Below are 20,956 nucleotides of genomic sequence, written 5' to 3'. Positions count from 1 at the left end.
GGTTTCCCTCTACTTAGCCCATATCAAAGTCATCATATTTGATTAAGTTGACTGGGACCTCCTCTTTTACTGCCTCTATCAACCTAGAACTAAAGAGACTAACATTTTCTTCTCTAACCAAATCAATTTGTTAAAAAAAAATGCCCCTGGAAATTTAATAAAGTATCACTAAAGCCGCATTTTTAAAAGTCACTATAGTCTTCCTAAACTCTAGATCCGACAGCTTTCATTCATTCCTCATCTTTTCTCTTCTCTCTGTACCATTTGGCACTGTTGTCCTTGCCCTCTCCAACCCATGCCATTCCCTTTGGCTTCTGGGTTCTCTGCCAATTCTGCTCTTATCTTCTTGATATCTACTTCTGTCTCTTTTTTAGCTCCTCCTCTTCCTTCAACTCTAAATGTCAGCATTTCCCAGTACTTCTCGGCTTCCTTCTCCCACCATAGACATCCTGCCATTGGAAATATCACTCATCCCTGGCTTCAGATCTTAAAGATATGACCAGCTCTCAAATCCTCATGGCCAACCTTGACTCGATCACCACAATTAATTTAGTATTTTAACAGCTCATGTACATTTTCACACCTTTGTTTTGTTGGCATCTCAACTCAACATGGCTAACAATGAATTTCATATCTTCCTTCCCCATATCAACTCCTCGTTCTGATTCCCCTGTTTCTATTAATGGCACTACCTTTCACCAATTCACCAACTTTAAATTTCAAAGTACTCTTTAAAATTTTCACATCTAATCATTCACTGTATCCTTTCACTTGAATTTTCAGTGTTCCTAGCACCCATCCCATCTGCTCTGTTTGCACTGTTACCCTAATAAATCACTAGTCCATTAACTAGACTTCCCACCTCTAATCTCTTTCCACATTCAGGTTGATCTTTACAAAGCACAGCTGTGAGTGCATCATTCCACTGCTCATAAACCTTTAATGACTTCCCATTACCCACCATATTAAGGCCAAATACCTTGGACTACAAGTCGATCCTTCTTCTACTTAACTGTTGTTCTCCTATCTCTACCTCGCACACTCTTTCCATGCTTCTGGGGCAGGTCACATGCACCCTACTTGATGCTTTTTTTATTAAAACATATTTGACATATAACATTATGTAAATTCATGTTGTATAACATAGTGATTTGATACATTTATATTCTGTAATATGATTGCCATTGTAGCAATAGTTAGCACCTCTATCACATCACATAATTATTATTTCTTAAATAGAATCTCCCCTTCACAGCATTTTATTTATATCTTTTATGATTTCCATTTCCACTATTAGAATATGTTTTGTACTCTCTCTCTCTCTCTCTCTGAAGCCAGAGTTGTTTTATTCATGAATCTGTGGCCTGAAATTTTTATCACTAACCTTCTCCAATATTAACCCTGAAATAGGACTTGTTGATTAAGTAGATGATTAGGACTTAAATTTGAATCGCCAAATTTTTATAGCATTTATGTATTATTGATTATTCATATACTTAAGTGTAAGTAATATGCAACGCTTTTATTCATGTGTAGATGGAAAAACCCTGAGAATGAATATTAGGTTGTTAAAAATTGCTATTTTTAATTGTAAATAAAAATAGTAGCATCAAGGATTAGGATATCAATGACAGTGTTTTGAACCAGTAATACTTTGAGTTTCCTTCCATTAATTCTTCTAATATAACTTTCCTTTTGGCCAATTTATAGTCTCTAAATTTATGATTAATATGTTATACTAATTAATTAAATAGGAATAGTACTTATTTAACCTTAATTCTCATCTCCATGCAAAATTGCATGTCTTTAGCTGAAGTCAAAAGAATGTATTCTTGGTGTTCTGGCAGGCTGCTCTGTAAAAGCTTCAATGAATGTTTTTTGACTAATCATAATAAAGACTGATGTGACTTCTATTAAATGTAGATATTGTTTAATTCTGCCTGATTCACATTGATTGTTTGTTTGTTTTAGATTGTAGTGGGTTGTGAAGCCACTTCTTGTGGTGACCCTCATTCCGTAATGTTGGAGTACACTAAGGATGCAAGGTTTGTGAAATAATTGTTACATTTCCTCCAAAGCTGAATACACAGTTCAAATGGTTGTCTACTTTTAGGGCAACTGTTTACAGAGGAACAATATTTTGTATTTAAAGTGACAGCTCATGGGTATCTCACATGTACAAATTTCATGCATATAAAATTTACACATCTTATTTTCACATTTTTTTCTGCAAACCAAGAAAAGTCTATTTTCATACCAGGATGCAGCCAAAAAAACCCCGACTTTATATTTTAAAATAAGTAAAACACTACATTTGTCCTGAAAGTACAAATGTTGCTCATTTTCAACCAACCTTAATGAAAATTTTAGTCAATGAAAGATCTGAATATGCTTTGGCCAGTCACATCTCCTAACCACAGTAGCCAGATCAAATAAAAGACTGACACAGAACAGTTACCATCGAAGGGTGTTGATAGGCCTGCCTCCCACCACCACTTTTAAAAATGAGTTATAGTGAGTTAAGTTAGGTAAGACCGAGAATTTTGTCAGTCAACTCCAGGTATGTCTCTGGTAACAATATCAGGAGGAGGAAGCCATTAGAATGCAGCCCTTTGAATGCTATTATTTTATTCTGTTGTCTGTGAATATATTCATCTGCTTGTAAAGAATTAGAATAGATCTTGTGTGCAGTTATTTTCAAGTTTTCTTTTTGATGTCTGTAATTATAAATATGTATAGGAAATAGGACATTTACACTGAAGTATCTTACTTTAACCCAAACCCGAAGCAGGATGTCCACGTTAGACGGGTCATATATTTTTCCTGAGTTGCCTAATGTAACCTCTTTGGTTTCTGCAGGTCTGATTCCTGGCAGCTGGTCCAGAGCCAATGCCTTCCATCCTCTTCGAACAGCATTGGCTGTTCCCCCTTCCAGTTCCATGAGGCCACCATCTACAACGCTGTCAACAGCTCGAGCTGGAAGAGAATCACCATTCAGCTGCCTGACCATGTCTCCTCCAGGTAGGTTGCATACATACTAAGGTAAACTTTTCAGGATTATCTGGCCATCTCTACCGAGCTCAGACAGTGAGCTGAGAACAACTGATAAAATGGGGCTGGGGTGTTAGTTGCAGCCTTAGTACCCTGTCCCCTCTTCTCTCCTTCCTCTCACCAACCTATGCCTCAAAATGGCAATTGCATATACTGGGAAGAAATAGGAAGAAACAGGGTCATATTTGTAGATGATTCATAGATCACAAATTTTCTTTTGACTAAATACCGTAGCACATGCCAAACTCAATCACAGGCCCCAATCACAGATCCCCAAAGACCTGGAGTTGGCAGCATGTCTCCCCGCATGTTCTGTGCTCCCAATGGCTGCACTCAATCCGGATACAAGCAGCCTCTGGGGTGTGCAGTATTGATCAGGTTACGAAAATGCATTTTACTCAAAGATTTAGAAAATGATAAACCTCTGTAGGGAAAATGGGCACAGACTAATGGAATAGGAGAGGAAATACACAAAAAATTTTAGGGAAGGCACAAACTTCCAAATAGTGTGTGTTGGGGGCGGGGGGCGGTACTCCCAAAGTTTTAGGAGTAGACAGTCACTCACCTCTGTGAGCTAGTGCCTAAGGGAGAAGTTTGGGAAGCCCTTTTCTCAGAAGTAGTCCCCATTGCCACGGTCAGAGGCGGGGCACGGCCATGGGATATAGCAGCCTACTGAATGCCTCCTGTTCTCTGTGGGACTTGCAGTGCGACACAGTTCCGCTGGATCCAGAAGGGGGAAGAAACTGAGAAGCAAAGCTGGGCCATTGACCACGTGTACATCGGAGAGGCTTGCCCCAAGCTCTGCAGCGGGCACGGGTCCTGCACCACCGGCGCTGTCTGCATCTGTGATGAGAGCTTCCAAGGTCTGGATCCCAGGCTGCCGTTTTCAATCCAGGAGAGCATGGCGTTCTCCTTCTCTCAGCACCAATACAAAGGCCACTAGGAAATGGATAGAAACTCCAGCCTGAGGGATTTGCAATAGATGACACACTCTGATCACAAAGTTATTTATCTTTGGAATGAATTATCAAGGATAAGTTCATGCTATGTTCCTTGAGGTATTTTTTAGTGCAGGTTTTATCCACTCAGGAATTCTATAGTCCCTCACATTTCCCTGTCTTCCATGCAATTCCCTGCCTCCCACACTTTATTTCCCTCTGGACCTCTCCTCCCTGGCCTAGCTGTCTATCCGTGGCTACTTTGCCGATATTTCTTCTCTCGCATAGCCTCTCCCAGCAGCAGCTGCCACTGCCCTCCCAAGATGTAGCTGACAATTCGAGATGTTCTGTTTCCCAAGTTACTCTATCACAAAAAAAGAAAAAAGAAAAAGAGCTTTCATAACTCAAAAAAAAAAAAAACATTTTTATTGCTTGAGTTTCTAAGAGCTGGAGTATTCTTGGGACAGAGTAGCTCCTCAGCTCCTTGACGTCATAAAAAAATTGCTCTGTCAGCCTGTTGGGAGGCCTGCAGCCCTGCTGTCCTCTAATCAGCAGGGGTGGGGAATGTCCGGACCACAAACTCATTTGGTCTGGCCCTGCCAAGGCAACCGCAGACGAAACTCCAAATTCAATAAATGTAGGAGCTTTTTCATAGCAACACAAATTTATATTAAGTGAATGATGTTAAAAATATCCAAATGGCCCTTGGCAGAAAAAGGTTCCCCACCCCTGGGAGTCTAATGCAATGTTTTTGCCTCTGTTGTTACAAAGTTCACTTTACATAATTACCGTTATATTCTCAGAGCCTAACTCATGGCATATTATGATGCTCAACAAATCTCTTGTGAAGGAATCCTTACTTTATCTTATGCTTTGCTCGTTACACAGTGTCCACCAATCATTTGGCAGAGTCATTTAGCGTTTATGATAGCTCGTAAGTTAGCTAATTATAGTCATTCCCACTTTACAGATAAGAAACTGAGAGAAGGAGGTTAAGTGGCTTGCCTAAGGTCACAGAGCTAGTAAGGGTCAGAATAAAGGCTGTTGCAAGCTATTCTTCCCAGTTAGCCTTGCTGTCTCTCATAGCTGAGAGATTTACCCTACGGGGACCAGTTTTACAACTTACCCAAGTGTGCAGTGAAAGAAGTCATAGATTTGAATTCTGGAGTAGAATCTAGTTAGATTTCTTGGTTGATGCTATTTCCTTGCCTACAAATGAAAGGAGTGTGATTCATGTAGACTGCTGCATATCTCTGATATTAGAAATTACTTAGCGGTCATCTTTTTCACCTGGTTTCATTACTGCTGAGACTGGCTGGGTCTGGCTGTGTATTAGCTGGGGAATTTGATCTTGAGGCAAATGATGAAATCACCTGTCTCACAAGGAGTCCTCGATGTCTAGAATGTTCCCTCTCCCCTGACCCAGCAGAGCTCTGTGACCTTTTCGTTTTAAACTATTGTGGGCATTTAGGAAAGTCGGGCTGTTCCAATCAATGGGAAACGCAAGCACATACGCATTTGCTAATGTACCGTCTTACCTGATGCGAGTATTTCAGCTCAGTGGTCTTTGAGAGACACGTCCAGTTTATTCATTATGCATTTACTTATCCCAGCTTCACAACTGAATGTCTTGTACGTGCTAAGTATTGTGCTAGGTGCTGGAAGCCGATGATGAATGAAATGCAGACTCTGCTCTCTAGAATCCTCAAGTACAGGGCTAGAAGAACAAGAATATGATTGATCTTATTTTCTGCTACAGAATCATGCGAGGGGAAAGATCTTAGGCTGGCCTCTCATGCCAGGGAGGAAGCTCCCTACTAAGACCCATCATTGGTCTATATGCAGGCCCAGCCAGATGCTGTGGTATTTAAATAGAGGTTCACATGAGCAAGAAGTATATTAGCAACTGCATATTTTAGTGAACAGTGACTCAGAGATAATGGGATTTATTTCAACAATGTTAGCCAATAATTGCTAAAATAAAAGAGAAACATTTCAGGGTGTCTATATCTGCTGGGCATTTTGTCATTCTTATAGTCACAACAATGGGTTAAATTTGAAATTGAATACTTGTTCTTAATCTTTGGTCATTCTGCTTGTTGCAGCTAATTTGTGTATTTAATCCCTTCCCTCCAGGTGATGATTGCTCTATTTTCAGCCGTGATCTCCCCAGTTATATTAAAGATAATTTTGAGTCAGCAAGAGTCACCGAGGCAAACTGGGAGACGATTCAAGGCGGAGCGATAGGGAGTGGCTGTGGGCAGCTGGCACCCTATGCCCATGGGGACTCGCTCTATTTCAATGGCTGCCAGATAAGGCAAGCTGCCACCAAACCTCTGGATCTCACTCGAGCAAGGTAACCAAACTCCCGTGTGATAGTTCAGACTCAGAATCAGTTGCAAGACTGGTCATCATCATCCACTGTCAACCATGATCACAGACTTAATGACACAGGTGTCACTACGCTGTGGAAACCTACGTATCATTTGAATTTGGTCTGAGGAATCATTGTGTTTCACAACTCAGAATTCTGCTTGGCTTAAGTTTATTGTACAATTGCCTTGTATTTCTTCACATACTGAGTAGTGCGGTCATAGGCATAAGCCTAGAGAAATGGCCAAATATAAAAATTGTTATCAAATCAACACATTATGCACCTTGAACTTACACAGCATTTTATGTCAATTATATTTCAATAAAGTTGAATAAATAAATAGTCAGCTATGGATAATCTATATAGATCATTTGATGTCGACCATTGCAAGCATATAAATGTAAATGTATGTGTGAAGTAAATTTGCAGTCACACAAACATATATCTATATGCAGCATATGTAGTTACAATAGCTAGAAATGGGGCATGGATGGGTGGATGAGAACTTTAAAAATTCATATGCTGTAGGAGCTGCATATTGATGCAAAATAAAGTGGGTAGAGACAGTGCAAATCGACTAGGGAAGTGACAGAGAAAAAGAGACCCCGGGGGGGGGTTAGATTTCCTTCCCCACCTGGCCTTCCCTGCTCTGCTACCTTAGCCAGTTCGAACACAGCTTTTTGTCTGTTTCATTCAAGAAGGGTTCCCAGGCTCTTTAAAGGTTGTAGAGTACTGGGTTAAAATAGTACTTGAATGCTGAAAGCTGTTCAGTAGCTTATTAGCCAAATATTTGGTTAATAAGAATGTGGGTGTTTTCTTGAGGTTTTTCACTTTGGAAAATATTAGTAATGTATCTTCAGAGGCAGAAAGGCAGGTTTGGGGCCTTCGCTATGATAAACAATCAAAATATAATAAAATTGATTCCTGTATGGTAACTGTGGAGATGCCAAAAGTTGGTGTGTCCCCCAATCCCATTTTTTCCTATCAACAAGACTTAGTTCATCTAGAAACAACTTGATTCTTTCCTTGACCCATATAGAGCTACAACTATCTACTTAGTTAACAATTACACACCATGTTGTACAGATAACTTTGCTTTAAATTAATGTGTGCACTTACAAGTCTTAAGTCTAGTGCTTTATTTGACATCTACCCTAAGTGAAACTACTCTGTTCATCACTGAGGATAGATCTCCTATGTCTAAAAACTGTGTCTTCTATGGGCAAGGACTCCTGTGAAAATCAGAAGGACATGCATGTCAGGGAACAGCAGGTGTGGTCCAGAGCCAGCGTGTCTAACGCAGTTTTCCCTCTGCTCTGATCTCCAGAAGTCCTTTCCTAAAATAGCGTGATGATTTATCCTTGTGTAGATGCTATTCAGCTTGCAGCTACTTGTAAAAGAAGCATGCAGCATAAATATTGTGGTTTTATTCCTTGTCCTCTCCATGTCCTCAGCTGCCTGTTTGGCTTATACCTTTCAGAGAATAGGAGTTTCAGGTGAAATACTAGAACAAGATTTCCAGCATCACGAAAAAGAGGACAGATCTTTGAAAGTCAGAAATGCTTTCTTTGTGTAGGAAACGAGCCTTTTCGAGATTATTTTTCATATGTGTGCTGTAAAAGATAAACAAATTTTACTACTAATGTGATTTAGTCATAAGACTGGATGCTTCTATTTTTAACTGTATTATGAACTAGGGAATGATGGACTTTAGGAACAAAAAAGATTTTTTAATTTGAAAGTACAACTCCTTTAATACTTCCTGACTCTTGTTTAAAGATGATTTCCCCTGCCCTGGCTGGTTTGGCTCAGTGGATAGAGTGTCGGCCTGAGGACTGAAGGATCCTGGGTTCAATTCCAGTCAAGGGCATATGCCCAGGTTGTGGGCTTGATCCCCAGTAGGGGACTTGCAGGAGGCAGCCGATCAATGATTCTCTCTCATCATTGATGTTTCTATCTCTCTCTCCCTCTCCCTTCCTCTCTGAAATCAATAAATATATTTTTTAAAAGATGATTGCCCCTGTGTTTTTCAGCAAAATCATGTTTGTTTTGCAAATCGGGAGCGCATCGCAGACGGACAGCTGCAACAGTGACCTGAGCAGCCCCCACGCAGTGGACAAGGCCGTGCTGCTGCAGTACAGTGTCAACAACGGGATCACCTGGCACGTCATCGCGCAGCACCAGCCCAAGGATTTCACACAGGCTCAGAGGGTGTCTTACAACGTCCCCCTGTAAGTAGTCAGAATGGAGAGGCGTTGTCTCACACAAGATCCCTGAGAATCAGAGTTTGAGCTAGAAATTTGAAGTTCCTGGACCCACACCACAAACATAGTGGTGGCAGAACCAAGACTAACCCAGATCTCCAAAGTTGTGTTACTGTTTCCTATGAGAATAACAGGTAGAAACTGAAGCAAGGCATCAGGCAAGAGGGAATAGAGCGTAACAACCATGCTTTTTTCATATTTTCCTTCCTCTAACCAGTATTTCTAGTCATGTAGAAAACGACGTTTTTCATTTCTGCTGGGTACGCTTAATGTGGAATTTTCTGAAGATAGGCAACCATGTCACTTTTGCATAGCGTTTTGTCACCTTTGTACCCCTAGCTCCTAGCACAGTGCCCGTCACACCGAAGGCACATGATGTTTGTTGACTGAGTGGCTCTTCCCATTACTAGTGTAGGAAGGGGAATAAGGGGGAGAGGTGTACACGCATTACAAGTCCTTGAATAGCCAATAGAATTTAATGCTTCTCAGAAGTGTCCTGTGGCCTAAGGAAATCTGAATCCCATACCCAACGTTTTGTTGATTTAGGTTAGCCTATTACATGTCAAGTCTGGAGACCACACACCGAAAAGGTCTCTGTTTTCTTGTGTTTAACCTCTTTGTCCATCTGTCTGTGATCCAGGGAGGCACGGATGAAAGGAGTTTTATTACGCTGGTGGCAACCACGCCACAACGGAACAGGTCACGATCAATGGGCTTTGGACCACGTGGAGGTCGTCCTGTGAGTATCTGATACGTAGCACCCCATGTTCACTTTAGAAAGATTTGAATTCCTTTGACATGACATGCTTCTTAATTCAGTAAGAACTGTTCCTGAAGAGATCCCCTCAAGATTATGGCTTACACTCTTCAGCAATTCAATCTATAACTTGAGTCGACGTGAAATAAGAAAGCCCCCAGTGTAACTGAATGTACCTTACAAAGCGCAATAAGCAAAAAGTTTAAGGATTTGACAATACTAGGTAAATTGGATCCAACAAAGTCTCCAGGTAAATGGGAAACATTGTCTTCGCCAGATCTGGATTGCCTTAGAAAATGGAATGACGTCCTGGAAGGGAAATGATATGTATTGATTAATCTGCAGAGTATTACTAGTTAATGTGCCCAGTTACAAACACCTTCTCAGCCACAGATGCCTGAGGCTGTCTTCCATTTAATGACATGCTTGCAACTGGAACAAAGAATTTGAAGTTTCAAATTCCTCCTGACCAGCCCCAGCACGTAACAAGGGGAGGGTGTTCCCCTCTGGTTTCCCCCATGTAGTAAGGTTGGCACCACTGTCACCTGGCCGCGCTGACTGTTGCACAGAGAGATGACTTGCTTTTTCTCTAACAATCTAGTTCCTGTAGAACTGGAATGCTTATGTCTCGACGGGTTCGGACTGATGGCTCCAAGTGGTTGGCAAGGAGAGGCGAATCTTCTCGGTAGATAGGTTCAAATGTTCATTCTGTTTACCAAATCGATAATGAAATCAGTCCCTTGGCTGATTTCAGTCATTTTGAAAGCAAATTTATATAATTAATTGGTAGGAAAACTACCAGATTTGTTTTCTTTCAATCATAGCCATGAGCTGAATTTCTCAGTCTTGAGTTAGCCTTCGTCTTAGTTTTCACTGAGGCACCTGCTTGCATGGCATCCATATCAACCCCCCAATCCAAGAGCAACCCGGTCCCTACACAAGCCCCCACTGTGCGCTCTGCTGCTTTGGACAACTTGCTGGGCTCTGCCTCCACAAGACAAAGTTGAAGTTTCAAATAGCCGTCCAGACTCATTTGAATCTATATATGAGGCTGATGTCTTACTTGGATATTAATTTCCTCAGACTACATTAATCCAGGAGAATAGAATAACCTGGTTTCTAAAATGAATGCATACATGGTAAGGCCAGAGAGCAACGTCCAAATAGACCAAAAACCATCCCTAGAGCCATTCTGCCCTGCCTACTTTTTTCAGAGCAGTGCTTCTCAATCTGATTAAACATCAGAATCCCTTAGGGCAGTGATGGCGAACCTTTTGAGCTCAGCATGTCAGCGTTTTGAAAAACCCTAACTTAACTCTGGTGCCGTGTCACATATAGAAATTTTTTGATATTTGCAACCATAGTAAAACAAAGACTTATATTTTTGATATTTATTTTATATATTTAAATGCCATTTAACAAAGAAAAATCAACCAAAAAAATGAGTTCGTGTGTCACCTCTGACATGCGTGTCATAGGTTCGCCATCACTGCCTTAGGGCTTGGGCAATGTCCCAATGCCCAGGCCCATCCCTACGGATGATTTGATTTCAGTTGATCTGAAGAGGAACCTGAGTATCAGTCTTTTTTAAAAGCACCTCAGGTGATTCTAATAAACTGGTTGAGAATCAAATTTAGAGTCAATAACCACTTTATATCTCTCAAGTCTCTTGCCAAGACAGTTTACGTTAACGGGGCTTCCTGTGCCTGACAAAGCATTGCCAACTCCTATGGAAACTTCAAAATGTGACAGTCCTCAGAAGAAGGCAGGATGCTAGCTACTGCCCTTAGCGAGACATAACAATTCTTAATTGGAGTAGATATTTCGTCACCTGCCCCCCAGCCAAGCAATTGCGGTTATCTGTCTTGGATTTCAGAGGTGTATCATCACCATGAGTCCCTCCCTTGGACTACAGTTAAAGAGTACATGGGGTCAAAAGTGCAAATATACTCCCTGGTAGGAAATAACCCTTCACAACTTGGAGGCAGAACTCTGTTCTCTGCTTCCTGTGGATCTGCTGCCCCAGTGGCCCTCACAACACCAGCATCACCACACAACTCCCAAGGAAATCGCGAATACCTGGTGTTGGTACTAAGTTTTATAAGCAGCTACCAACATCATGATATTATTACAAGAATCAAGTTCAGATTGTATGAAATCTATCACATTGATCACATCAGGACTTCACTTACTAGTACATTCCAGTTCCAGAATTTTAATACTTTGAAGAATGTATAACTCACCAGGCACCTCTCTGCTCTTATTCTGCATTATTGTCTCAAACTCTCAGGGCACTAGAACATTTCAATGATAAAAGAGTATTGCCACACATATACTGTTGCATCATTTGAGTTTTATTCTGCATCTTCTTTAGAGAATAATTTAAATAGTATAACTTTATACATATCACCATATCACTTCATTTGTATATTACACATATAGTTTTAAAAGCAAATGCTATCTCTTTAATGATGATTCAAAAATTTATTAACATTAAAGGACTTTATTGTTTTCCTTTTTTGGAGAGACATACATCATGACGTTGAGTTCAATAAATGAGTTGTTTAAAAAATACAATACAGAGGATATATATTTTCAGAAATATGTCTTTGAGGTTTTGCTCTTGCCTTGGGAGTCAACATTTTTATGCCACTATATCCTTTCAAAGTATTTCTTTTCAGAAGCATCATAAAACGTTTTAAAAAGTACTCACTAGTTAATATGCCCTTGGCAGCTATAACTCACTGATTTTATGAGCTTAACATAGAAAGGAAGTTCCAGAGAATTAAAAAAAAATGTAATATAATTAACTTCCAGAATCTTTCAACCAAATGAGGCACAAAGAAGCTAGCAAGCTCATGTCGTGATTCACAAATATTACTAATTTTAACTTTGCTACCACAGATGGATATTTAGAAATAGATAGAAGGAATGCAACAAGAATTCCTATCAATTCAAAATAGTCTCTCCATTGCCCTAGCCAGTTTTCTCAGTAGTTAGAGCATCCACCTGCAGACTGAAGGGTCCCAGGTTCGATTCCAGTCAAGGACATATGCCCATGTTCCAGGCTCAATCCCCAGTAGGGGACATGCAGGGGGCAGCCAATCAATGATTAGCTCATCATTGATGTTTCTCTCTCTCCCTCTCCCTTCCTCTCTGAAATCAATAAAAAATATATTTTAAAATATATATATATGTATATATATATATATTCTCTCTATTCACTATACCTTTATATAATAACATTTAGCTCTATAAATTAGTAATATTAACTCCTCAGGTGTGGAGGGGGGAGGAGACTGAGGTCCATATCTAAAGAGATACAAGCCCTACCTAATGAGACACACTAATATGAATTTGCGACTAGGGATTGGGGGGGAAGGGTTACACTTTTTAAATGTATTTCCTTCTCTGAGTGAAGACTGGCCTTAGTCTAGCTTAATTACCATAGTTTCACTTTCGTGCATGTGCACCAAAGTACACATGCTAAAAATCCTTAGAAAGAAAAATTGGTCATGCATGGTATCTTGAATTTAACCTCAGTACTGCCCATATTAACCAAGAAGATATATGAATTTGATGAGAACAAATTTAGCACTTTTGAAAGTATTTCAAGGTTTAGGAATTCATCCTAAATGAACAAGATATATAATATGTTTTTAATTTAATGTCTTACTTTTAAAATACTCCCTGTGGAAGGATTCGAGTTTCATAAATATGAATCTACAGAATGACAAGCCCCCGCCCCCACCCGCCATAAAGATAAAAACTACCATTTAGCACTTAACAAGCAAAGTCATTTATGCCTGATGCTTGTTTGAGAGAGTAATCTTCCACTCTGATGTTTTTCAATAAAACCTGCCCTTGAAAAGCACTTTACTAATCTGCCATGGAACAGATGAACCAAACTGACAGGCCACTTTTTTCCAGCCTCACTAGCTTACAAAAAGTCCTCATTCTGTTACGTCTGAATGATGTAGCGTAACACAATCATTGACAATCAAGTGTCAGAAACCTAATTTCTCTGAATTCATTTGCTAGTGTAGAACATTTGTTTTTCAGTAAATGTTTGTGAATACATTTGGGCAGATCCCTCACAAGATCCATGCTGGTGGGATTCTTCTTAGGATAAAAGTGAACTCTTTGTCTTAATGTTTTTGTTGGGCACTCATACTTCTATCCTAAGAATCTCCCTCACCAAACTATGCATTTCATTCACACATCACATTTCCTGTGTACGTGTCTAAGTCACCAGCTGTCATGTGCATAATGGAGTGGGCCAATTTTTGCATGTGTATCTTGAAAGTAATTACTCAGTAAAGAGTTAGCCTGTGTGAATTGATTTATGAAAAAGTAAATTATTACCACATTTACTGAAAATTGAAAGCCAATATGTTGCTAACTATGATCTTAAATGCATTTATCAGATTTTAATAATATGTGTTCCATCATGACCATCCCTTTATGCTCTTCATTATCAAGATACTGTCATATTTTTGGCACAAATGGTTTATGGAGATGAGCATATTACATTTGTTGCAAAGCACATTTATCCTTTATTAAATTTGATTGTTATCTGATATAGAGGACTTTGTATTTTTAAAATCCCATTCCTTAATATATTCAGAAATAAGTATTTTCTAAAATATAATTAATTTAAAACAGAAAATAAAACTAATGGGGGCTATTAAACCAGTACTTTTATATTTATACTTTATATGCAACATTTATGCCAAATGTAGTATTATAGCTACATGTACCTTGACATATGGTTATGAGCAAATATTGCATGTTGCATTACATAGAAAAGTTAAATATATGTATATATTAGATATAGAAGAATAAGGAATAACATCTTTAATTTTTATTTTCAAAAGAGATGAAAAATCCTATATTGCGTCTAAACCTGATCAGACTTTTATGACTAATCACAGTGCTGCATGCATTGAAAGGCATTTTTTAACTTGTGTTATATTTCATTATTTGCTGTCATTGGTTTTCCACTAGAGTAAGGTAAGTCCTGTTACTAATTCTGGGGTACTGTTTACTAATAGTTTCATCACTGTGCCTACATTAACTGAGAAGTTCTGTTGAAGACCTATGCAGTTGAAAAAATATATATATATATGAAAACAAAGTTATATGTGACATTGAAACATACAGGAACTTTTGCAACCTATATCATGTAAACTCAGAGTTCAGTTGAATTGTGATTATTCTCAAACGTGAACAATATTGGGCACAATCAGCATTCCTTCATCAGGAAACAGCTTGACTCTGAGCCTGGGACTGTATCAGGTACTCTTGAAGTGCTCACAGTTCATACATTCATTACGAGGGGAAAGTGAAGACAAAAAATGTGAGCAAAAGAGCTAGGAGTCTGATTAAACGTAATGTCTTTTAGAAGATCAGTTGTGCTGCAGATGTGTGAGGATGCCTTACTGCTCCGTTCTAATCTAAGTTAATAAATGAATTGGCAGAAGGGGATGGACTTATTCATAATATTTGTGAGTTCTGGATTTTATCCTTAGGTAAGATTGCCCTTCTTTAACATATATTTATATTTGTTCCCTAATGGAGATACTTAGGAAAGAAGGTAAAATGTTTATCATTTATTAAACATTTGCAGATTATGCTACAAGTTTTCATTTAAGCCTTACAACTCCCTGAGGTGCACATTAACAAATGTTATTTCATGTATCAGAGAAAATAAATATGAAATCTTCAACATTTGTGAGCTATGTGAGCCTACACTTATTTACACGTAGCTCCCCCCTGCCCCCCGAAAATGCATGGCCTTGAAAGTAAAATGTTTGGCATCCTCTCTGCAGGGGAATTTCACTGATTGGTTTAAACAGCAGTGTTCCATCTTACGGTCACCAGTATTTCTCCGAAAGATCTGGCAGTCCACCGGTTCTTATTTCTGCATTTAAAGCATTATTTATTATATCATATGTTTTGATGATAAATGAATTCATTACTGATCAATAAAAGTACCTAAATGATCTATGAGCTCAAATTATGTCTCCCAAGACTTGTCTTCTCCATTTCCTTTAAAATCTATTAAAAATCAATCGAATTTTTTCATAATAATAAATGACCTAAGATAGTAACAGTTCAAAATTACAGAGTCACCAGTTCTTGAAAGATCTTGCAATATCCACATTTCCTATGCAGAAATAGGGAAGCATTTAATAATCTCAAATGCCATCGAAGTCCCTAAACTCCCTAAACAGAATTGGAAATTAAAGTTCGCATTTCCAAGAAGTCATTGGTGTTCATTTTCCCTTCTTTTAACGACTTACTCACAATGGAAGAATTTTAAAACAGACCTAGTTCATCCGCAGCCAAAGCAAATTGATGTCAGTTAGCACAGTTCATATGAACAATATCTGCTCTCATTGGACATGTAATAAAAACTACTTTCCCTATAATTGCAGTGACGAAGTAAATCTTTAAAATTCTATCACACCTATTATTATTTTGGTTACAAGGTTACCTACAGCGATACATCTCTGTGTATCAAAAACAAAAGTAGGCTCACAGATCTGCTCCCCACAAAAAGTAAACATGAGCTCTTTGAACTTAAAATTCCCCTAGTGCCCAATCCTGTAAGTTAGACAGTTCAGAGGCCCCAGTAACTGTTCAATAACCATGTCAGTTTATGAAATGGTTCTAGAGGCAGACAGCACTTTGGCAAAGCTTGCCAGGGTGCTTGATTTTAAAAAGCTTATAAACTGAAAAATCTGCTTCATTAGATTGCAACCTAACTTACTCCAAAGATGTTTATGTTTTACATGCAAAATTACTAATCAGTCTTGAGGATGCTTTGAAAATGTAGCCCTTTTTAATGTGACTATATAAGCACCCAGCATCTATAGCAAATGCTGTGTGCGTATCAACATTTGCAGGGATCCAAAGATATGCTACTGATACATAAATGTATTTGAAATTCATAAGTACCCAATAAATCAAAATGCCCCTAGATTAGATATAAGCTTCCACACTGGGCTGATAGTAAAAGTATTAAAGATCTAAAGCCTGTTAATATTTATTTTCTCACATATAAAGATGAAGAATTTAAGTCAGTCCTTAATATACAGTGATATGGAGAAGTTGCTCTAAAGCCATTAAACATGCACGGCAATTTTTGTTTAAATGTTTCTTTGTTCCATTGAGATAACTAAACATCTTGAGTGTTCTGAGTTTATCCTTTTTTTTCATGTAAAATATTTTAACTATTTTAAATTCTCTTTGAGTACCTTATATCTTCAAACATGCTTTCAACAGAATAATTTTCATTGCTTTAACTTTGCAGTTATTCCTTATAGTTAAAGAGTAATGATTTACAACAGGAATCCAATCAGTAAGTCATCAAAAGTTCAACAAACATGCCTTGACCATGCCGTTGGTGAGGCAGGAGGCTCAGGCTATGGTGTGGGGGTGGGGGAAATTGAGGGATAGGCTGCCACAGAAGTTTAGTCCTGGGGAGTCTAATTGTCTCCATTCAAAGCAGAAAATAAGCACTAGGAGCATTCAAATAGAGGAAGGGGGAATCACTTCTGGAGGGGGTGAGCAATTAGTAAAATGCAATACTTGAAAAATAAGTAGAAACTTAGGAAGCGATGTTGAGGATTGGCAAATGATGCAGACGGAAGAAGTTCCAGGTGAGTTTGGATAGAGCAGCCTGAATAGGGATGTGGTATAGTAGAAGAAAGGCTTGAAAAATGGAATAAGATTAAATGTGTAGAAGGACTTGAAATATCTGGCTAAATTGACTTCGATGTTGCTCCATAGACAAGAGGATGACGAATGCCTTTTTGACAAGGTAAAACCAGAATTTGAGGGGAAGTTGACTGAAACCCATGTGCAAAGCCCACTGCATGAATTTGCAATTACAACATAGTCACACATGTCTAAAGTACAGCATAGGGAATAGAGTCAATATTGTAATAACTCTTTATGGTGCCAGGTGGGTACTAGACTTACCAGGAGGATTGCCTCATAAGTTATGTAAATGTCTAACCACTATTCTGTACACCTGAAACTAATATAATATTGAATATCAACTGTAACTGGAAATTTTTTTAATTTTTAAAAGAAAAAGGCATTCGGGAGGTCGGGCCAAGCAGCATTTCAGCATTCCGGAAAGATTGGACCAACAGGCACCTGCTCCCAGGCTCCCTAGCAAACTTGGCATTATTGCAAATCATTAAAACATTTGCCAATCCAAAATAAAATCCACTGTATGTGTGGGGGGGGGGGGAGATACATGCATGTGTACATACAATTACACATTCAGTGATGCTTTCTTAGTATTTCATGGTTTCTTTTCAGTGGTGTTTCATAAGGGGAGACAATGAGGAGGCTAGTTCAAACCACTGTCATAGCTCAGGGAAAGGGCCCCCTGTGACCTACAGTACTCGCAGGAGGACAGCTAGTGCCAGTCCCAATATTTTGTGCCTAAAGAGGTAACAGGATTCTTTCTCATGACACCTGACTAGTTCAATACATTAGGTCATTGTCCTTTCTACATAGGAAGCACTTAGTAGATAATGGTCCTTTTTAAAAATATATTTTCCATACCAAAATAGCTATCTCCACCAGTTTTGCACAATTCTCTGCAGACTCCTAAAACCCATTTTCAGTATTTTTACCAGCTTCACACCTAATATGTATGAATGTGAGTATGTACATACATAGGGGAAATATATACATGCAAATATGACTATACATTTAACTAGAGGCCCAGTGCACAAAATTCGTGCACTGGAGTGGGGGTGTCCCTCAGCCCAGCCTGCACCTTCTCCAATCTGGGACCCCTCGGAGGATGTCCAACTGTCCACAGGGATTGGGCCTAAACCGGCAGTCGGACATCCCTCTCACAATCCGGGACTGCTGGCTCCCAACCGCTCGCCTGCCTGCCTGTCTGATTGCCCCTAACCGCTTCTGCCTGCCAGCCGGATCACGCCCTAACTGCTCCCCTGCCAGCCTGATCACTCCCTAACCGCTCCCCTGCCAGCCTGATCACCCCCTAACCACTCCCCTGCCAGCCTGATCACCCCCTAACCGCTCCCCTGCCAGCCTGATTGATGCCTAACTGCTCCCCTGCTGGCCCGATCACCCCCAACTGCCCTCCCCTGCTGGCCTGGTTCCCCCCCCCCCCCAACTGCCCTCCCCTGCCGGCCCGATCACCCCCAACTGCCCTCCCCTGCTGGCCTGGTTCCCCCCCCCAAACTGCCCTCCCCTGCTGGCCTGGTCCCCCCCAACTGCCCTCCCCTGCTGGCCTGGGTCCCCCCTACTGCCCTCCCCTGCAGGCCATCTTGTGTTGGCCATCTTTGACCACATGGGGGCAGCCATCTTGTGCGAGGGTGTGATGGTCAATTTGCATATTATCTCTTTATTATATAGGATTACACTTTCTTAGTTTCTTATGATATGTTTTCAGTGGAGTGTCTCTTTCATAAGGTCATATTTATAGAATATGAACCCAGCTGCTTATTGTTTAAGGAAGGCAGTGGAATCCAACGTTCAGGGGAAAACTTATCTCTTCATTTGCCTCGAGACTGCGTAAAATAGGAATGTCAAGCTGATTCAGATAATAAGTTTGTTTTTTTCTTTGTTTTTGCCTTAAATGGAAATGTTTGTTCAAGGAATCGAATTATGTTTCCTCCTTGTGAAAAATGTATTTAAATAAGGTAATGGGTCACAGCACATGTCATCTCTCAAGTGAAATTCACCCAAGTAAATGTTGTCAGAAAAGGTTCAAGAATAAAAGTTTAAATTCCCAATTTCAGTCCACTATTGCTATGAATCAAAAGAATTTGCCTTTTTTTTCTGGTTTGGGCTCACTCGTGAATAGAAGGGGGTTCCTTCAAGGCCAGAAGCAGTGTATACAGGTGTCAACGTTCAGTTATTCTGTCCCGGGTGGCAATGTCATCATGACCTATTAACCCTGAAAATTTTCAAATGAATCTCAGGGTGACTTAGGACTTAGACTGGATTGCACTTTCAGGGACTGGACTGACATGCTCTCTCTCCTTTCCCTCTCTGCCTCTATCCTTCCTGGTTTTAACAGCACCCGCAAACAAAATTACATGATGAATTTTTCACGACAGCATGGGCTCAGGCACTTCTACAACAGAAGACGAAGGTCACTTAGACGAAACCCATGAAGAATCAAAACGTTTCTTTTTCCTGCCAACATGTGATGTGTTGCTTTTCATTCTTTTAAACCTCTCACTGCATCTGAGATCAGGAAACTCCTGTGAAGGACTTGGGGATTCCCTGAAAGCCCTTCTCAAGACCGAGTGCCCACCACTGTCCCACACTGTGAACTAATGCTAAGTGACTTACTTTCTCATGAGTAAATGTCTTCATGTTGATGTGTCCGTGAAAATTGTGATCTGTTGTAATATCAGTTACAGTGGCAGTATTGGAAATAAGAAATAGTTTAACAGAAAAAAAAAAGTTTAAGCACAAAAATTTAAGAGATTTTTTTTATGTTCAAAATGGCATTTAACGTTCTTGGTCACAAAGCTATTTAAGTGGACTTGTATTTCAGCTATGTATCATGTTTTATATGATTAAATTATCATCATGAGTCCTTTTATGTATTCTCTTTTACTATATAACATTGACACTGTATTTACTTGTTATGTTGCAATATTTTGCTGCTGAATTTCGGGCTACTTATATTCTGCAGAAAATTCTTTGACATACCTACTCAAGAAGATAGTTGTAAAGATATTGTACCTTAATATACTCCTTAAAATGTATGTTGGTTTAGCGTTGTTTTGTGGATAAGAGAAATGCTTGACCTTGAAATATTTTCTACTTAACAAATTGTGGATGAAAACCCTATCTCCCACAAAGGAGTTCCCATTTCCTTGTCTAAAGATTTTTTTTTAAGTGTTCTGTGGCTGATTTACTAAGAGTAATTGCCATCTTGTGTCTGTGGTAACAGAGTGATTTGTAAAACAGTGGATGTTTTCATTGTGTTCTCTTTGTGGATTGTTTTTCCTGCGGGCCATACTCATACCTTCTGATGAAGTTGTACCAACACCAGCAACGTTGTAATGGACCTGTAGCCCTGAACTCTTTATTAACTTAACTGAAAGGTTGCACTGTAGGGTGCACCTCGCTAAAAGCCCATGCTTAAATAAAATACGCCCCCAAGCCATCTGAAGCTCGTTTGTCTTTATTCAGTCTTAAAGTTTGGATAGGGTTTGTAAGCCTGGTCAGGTTTGCAAAGGACAATGTCGAATATATTTACCGGTGTTTTGTTTCATCTTTGAGAATGGCAAATCTCTGTAGACAGTAGTGTGTATGTCAGTAACATTGAATATGCTACAGTATCAGTTGAATATGTACATACAGTATGACCCAGCGACTTCTACGCATTTATCACAGAGGAACTCTTAACATATACACACAAAGAGATGTATGCAAGAATGTTAACAGCAGCATTACTTATAATTGCGAATAATCAGAAACAATCCAAGTATGCATCAACAAGAGGATAGATAAATTGTGGTTTGTTCGTATAATAGAATATTGTATGATAGTTAAA

General features: G+C 39.4%; 1 protein-coding gene across 2 annotated transcripts in view; it reads left to right on the top strand.

The window, feature by feature from the left end:
• RELN (reelin) overlaps positions 1 to 20,566 on the top strand; it is a 423,783-nt gene extending 403,217 nt beyond the window's left edge. Inside the window, exons 58-65 of one of the 2 annotated variants that reach the window (XM_070424599.1) lie at positions 1,972 to 2,045; positions 2,860 to 3,021; positions 3,757 to 3,914; positions 6,126 to 6,345; positions 8,397 to 8,594; positions 9,268 to 9,366; positions 9,986 to 10,077; positions 14,262 to 14,328. In XM_070424599.1, the coding sequence (XP_070280700.1) occupies positions 1,972 to 2,045; positions 2,860 to 3,021; positions 3,757 to 3,914; positions 6,126 to 6,345; positions 8,397 to 8,594; positions 9,268 to 9,366; positions 9,986 to 10,073 (999 nt within the window). In that variant the 3' untranslated portion in view covers positions 10,074 to 10,077; positions 14,262 to 14,328. Of the gene's footprint in view, positions 1 to 1,971; positions 2,046 to 2,859; positions 3,022 to 3,756; positions 3,915 to 6,125; positions 6,346 to 8,396; positions 8,595 to 9,267; positions 9,367 to 9,985; positions 10,078 to 14,261; positions 14,329 to 19,462 lie in introns of those variants that run through there. The other variant, XM_070424598.1, reaches the window with a different exon arrangement.
• The last annotated feature ends 390 nt before the right edge of the window (positions 20,567 to 20,956 follow it).

The sequence above is a fragment of the Myotis yumanensis genome, unplaced genomic scaffold, assembly GCF_028538775.1.
Source record: "Myotis yumanensis isolate MYYU_CA2020_CCGP unplaced genomic scaffold, mMyoYum1.0.hap1 SCAF_9, whole genome shotgun sequence".
In the NCBI taxonomy this organism is placed as follows: domain Eukaryota; kingdom Metazoa; phylum Chordata; class Mammalia; order Chiroptera; family Vespertilionidae; genus Myotis; species Myotis yumanensis.
Note: the sequence above shows the minus strand (reverse complement) of the source record. Positions and strands in the feature narration are given on the sequence as shown.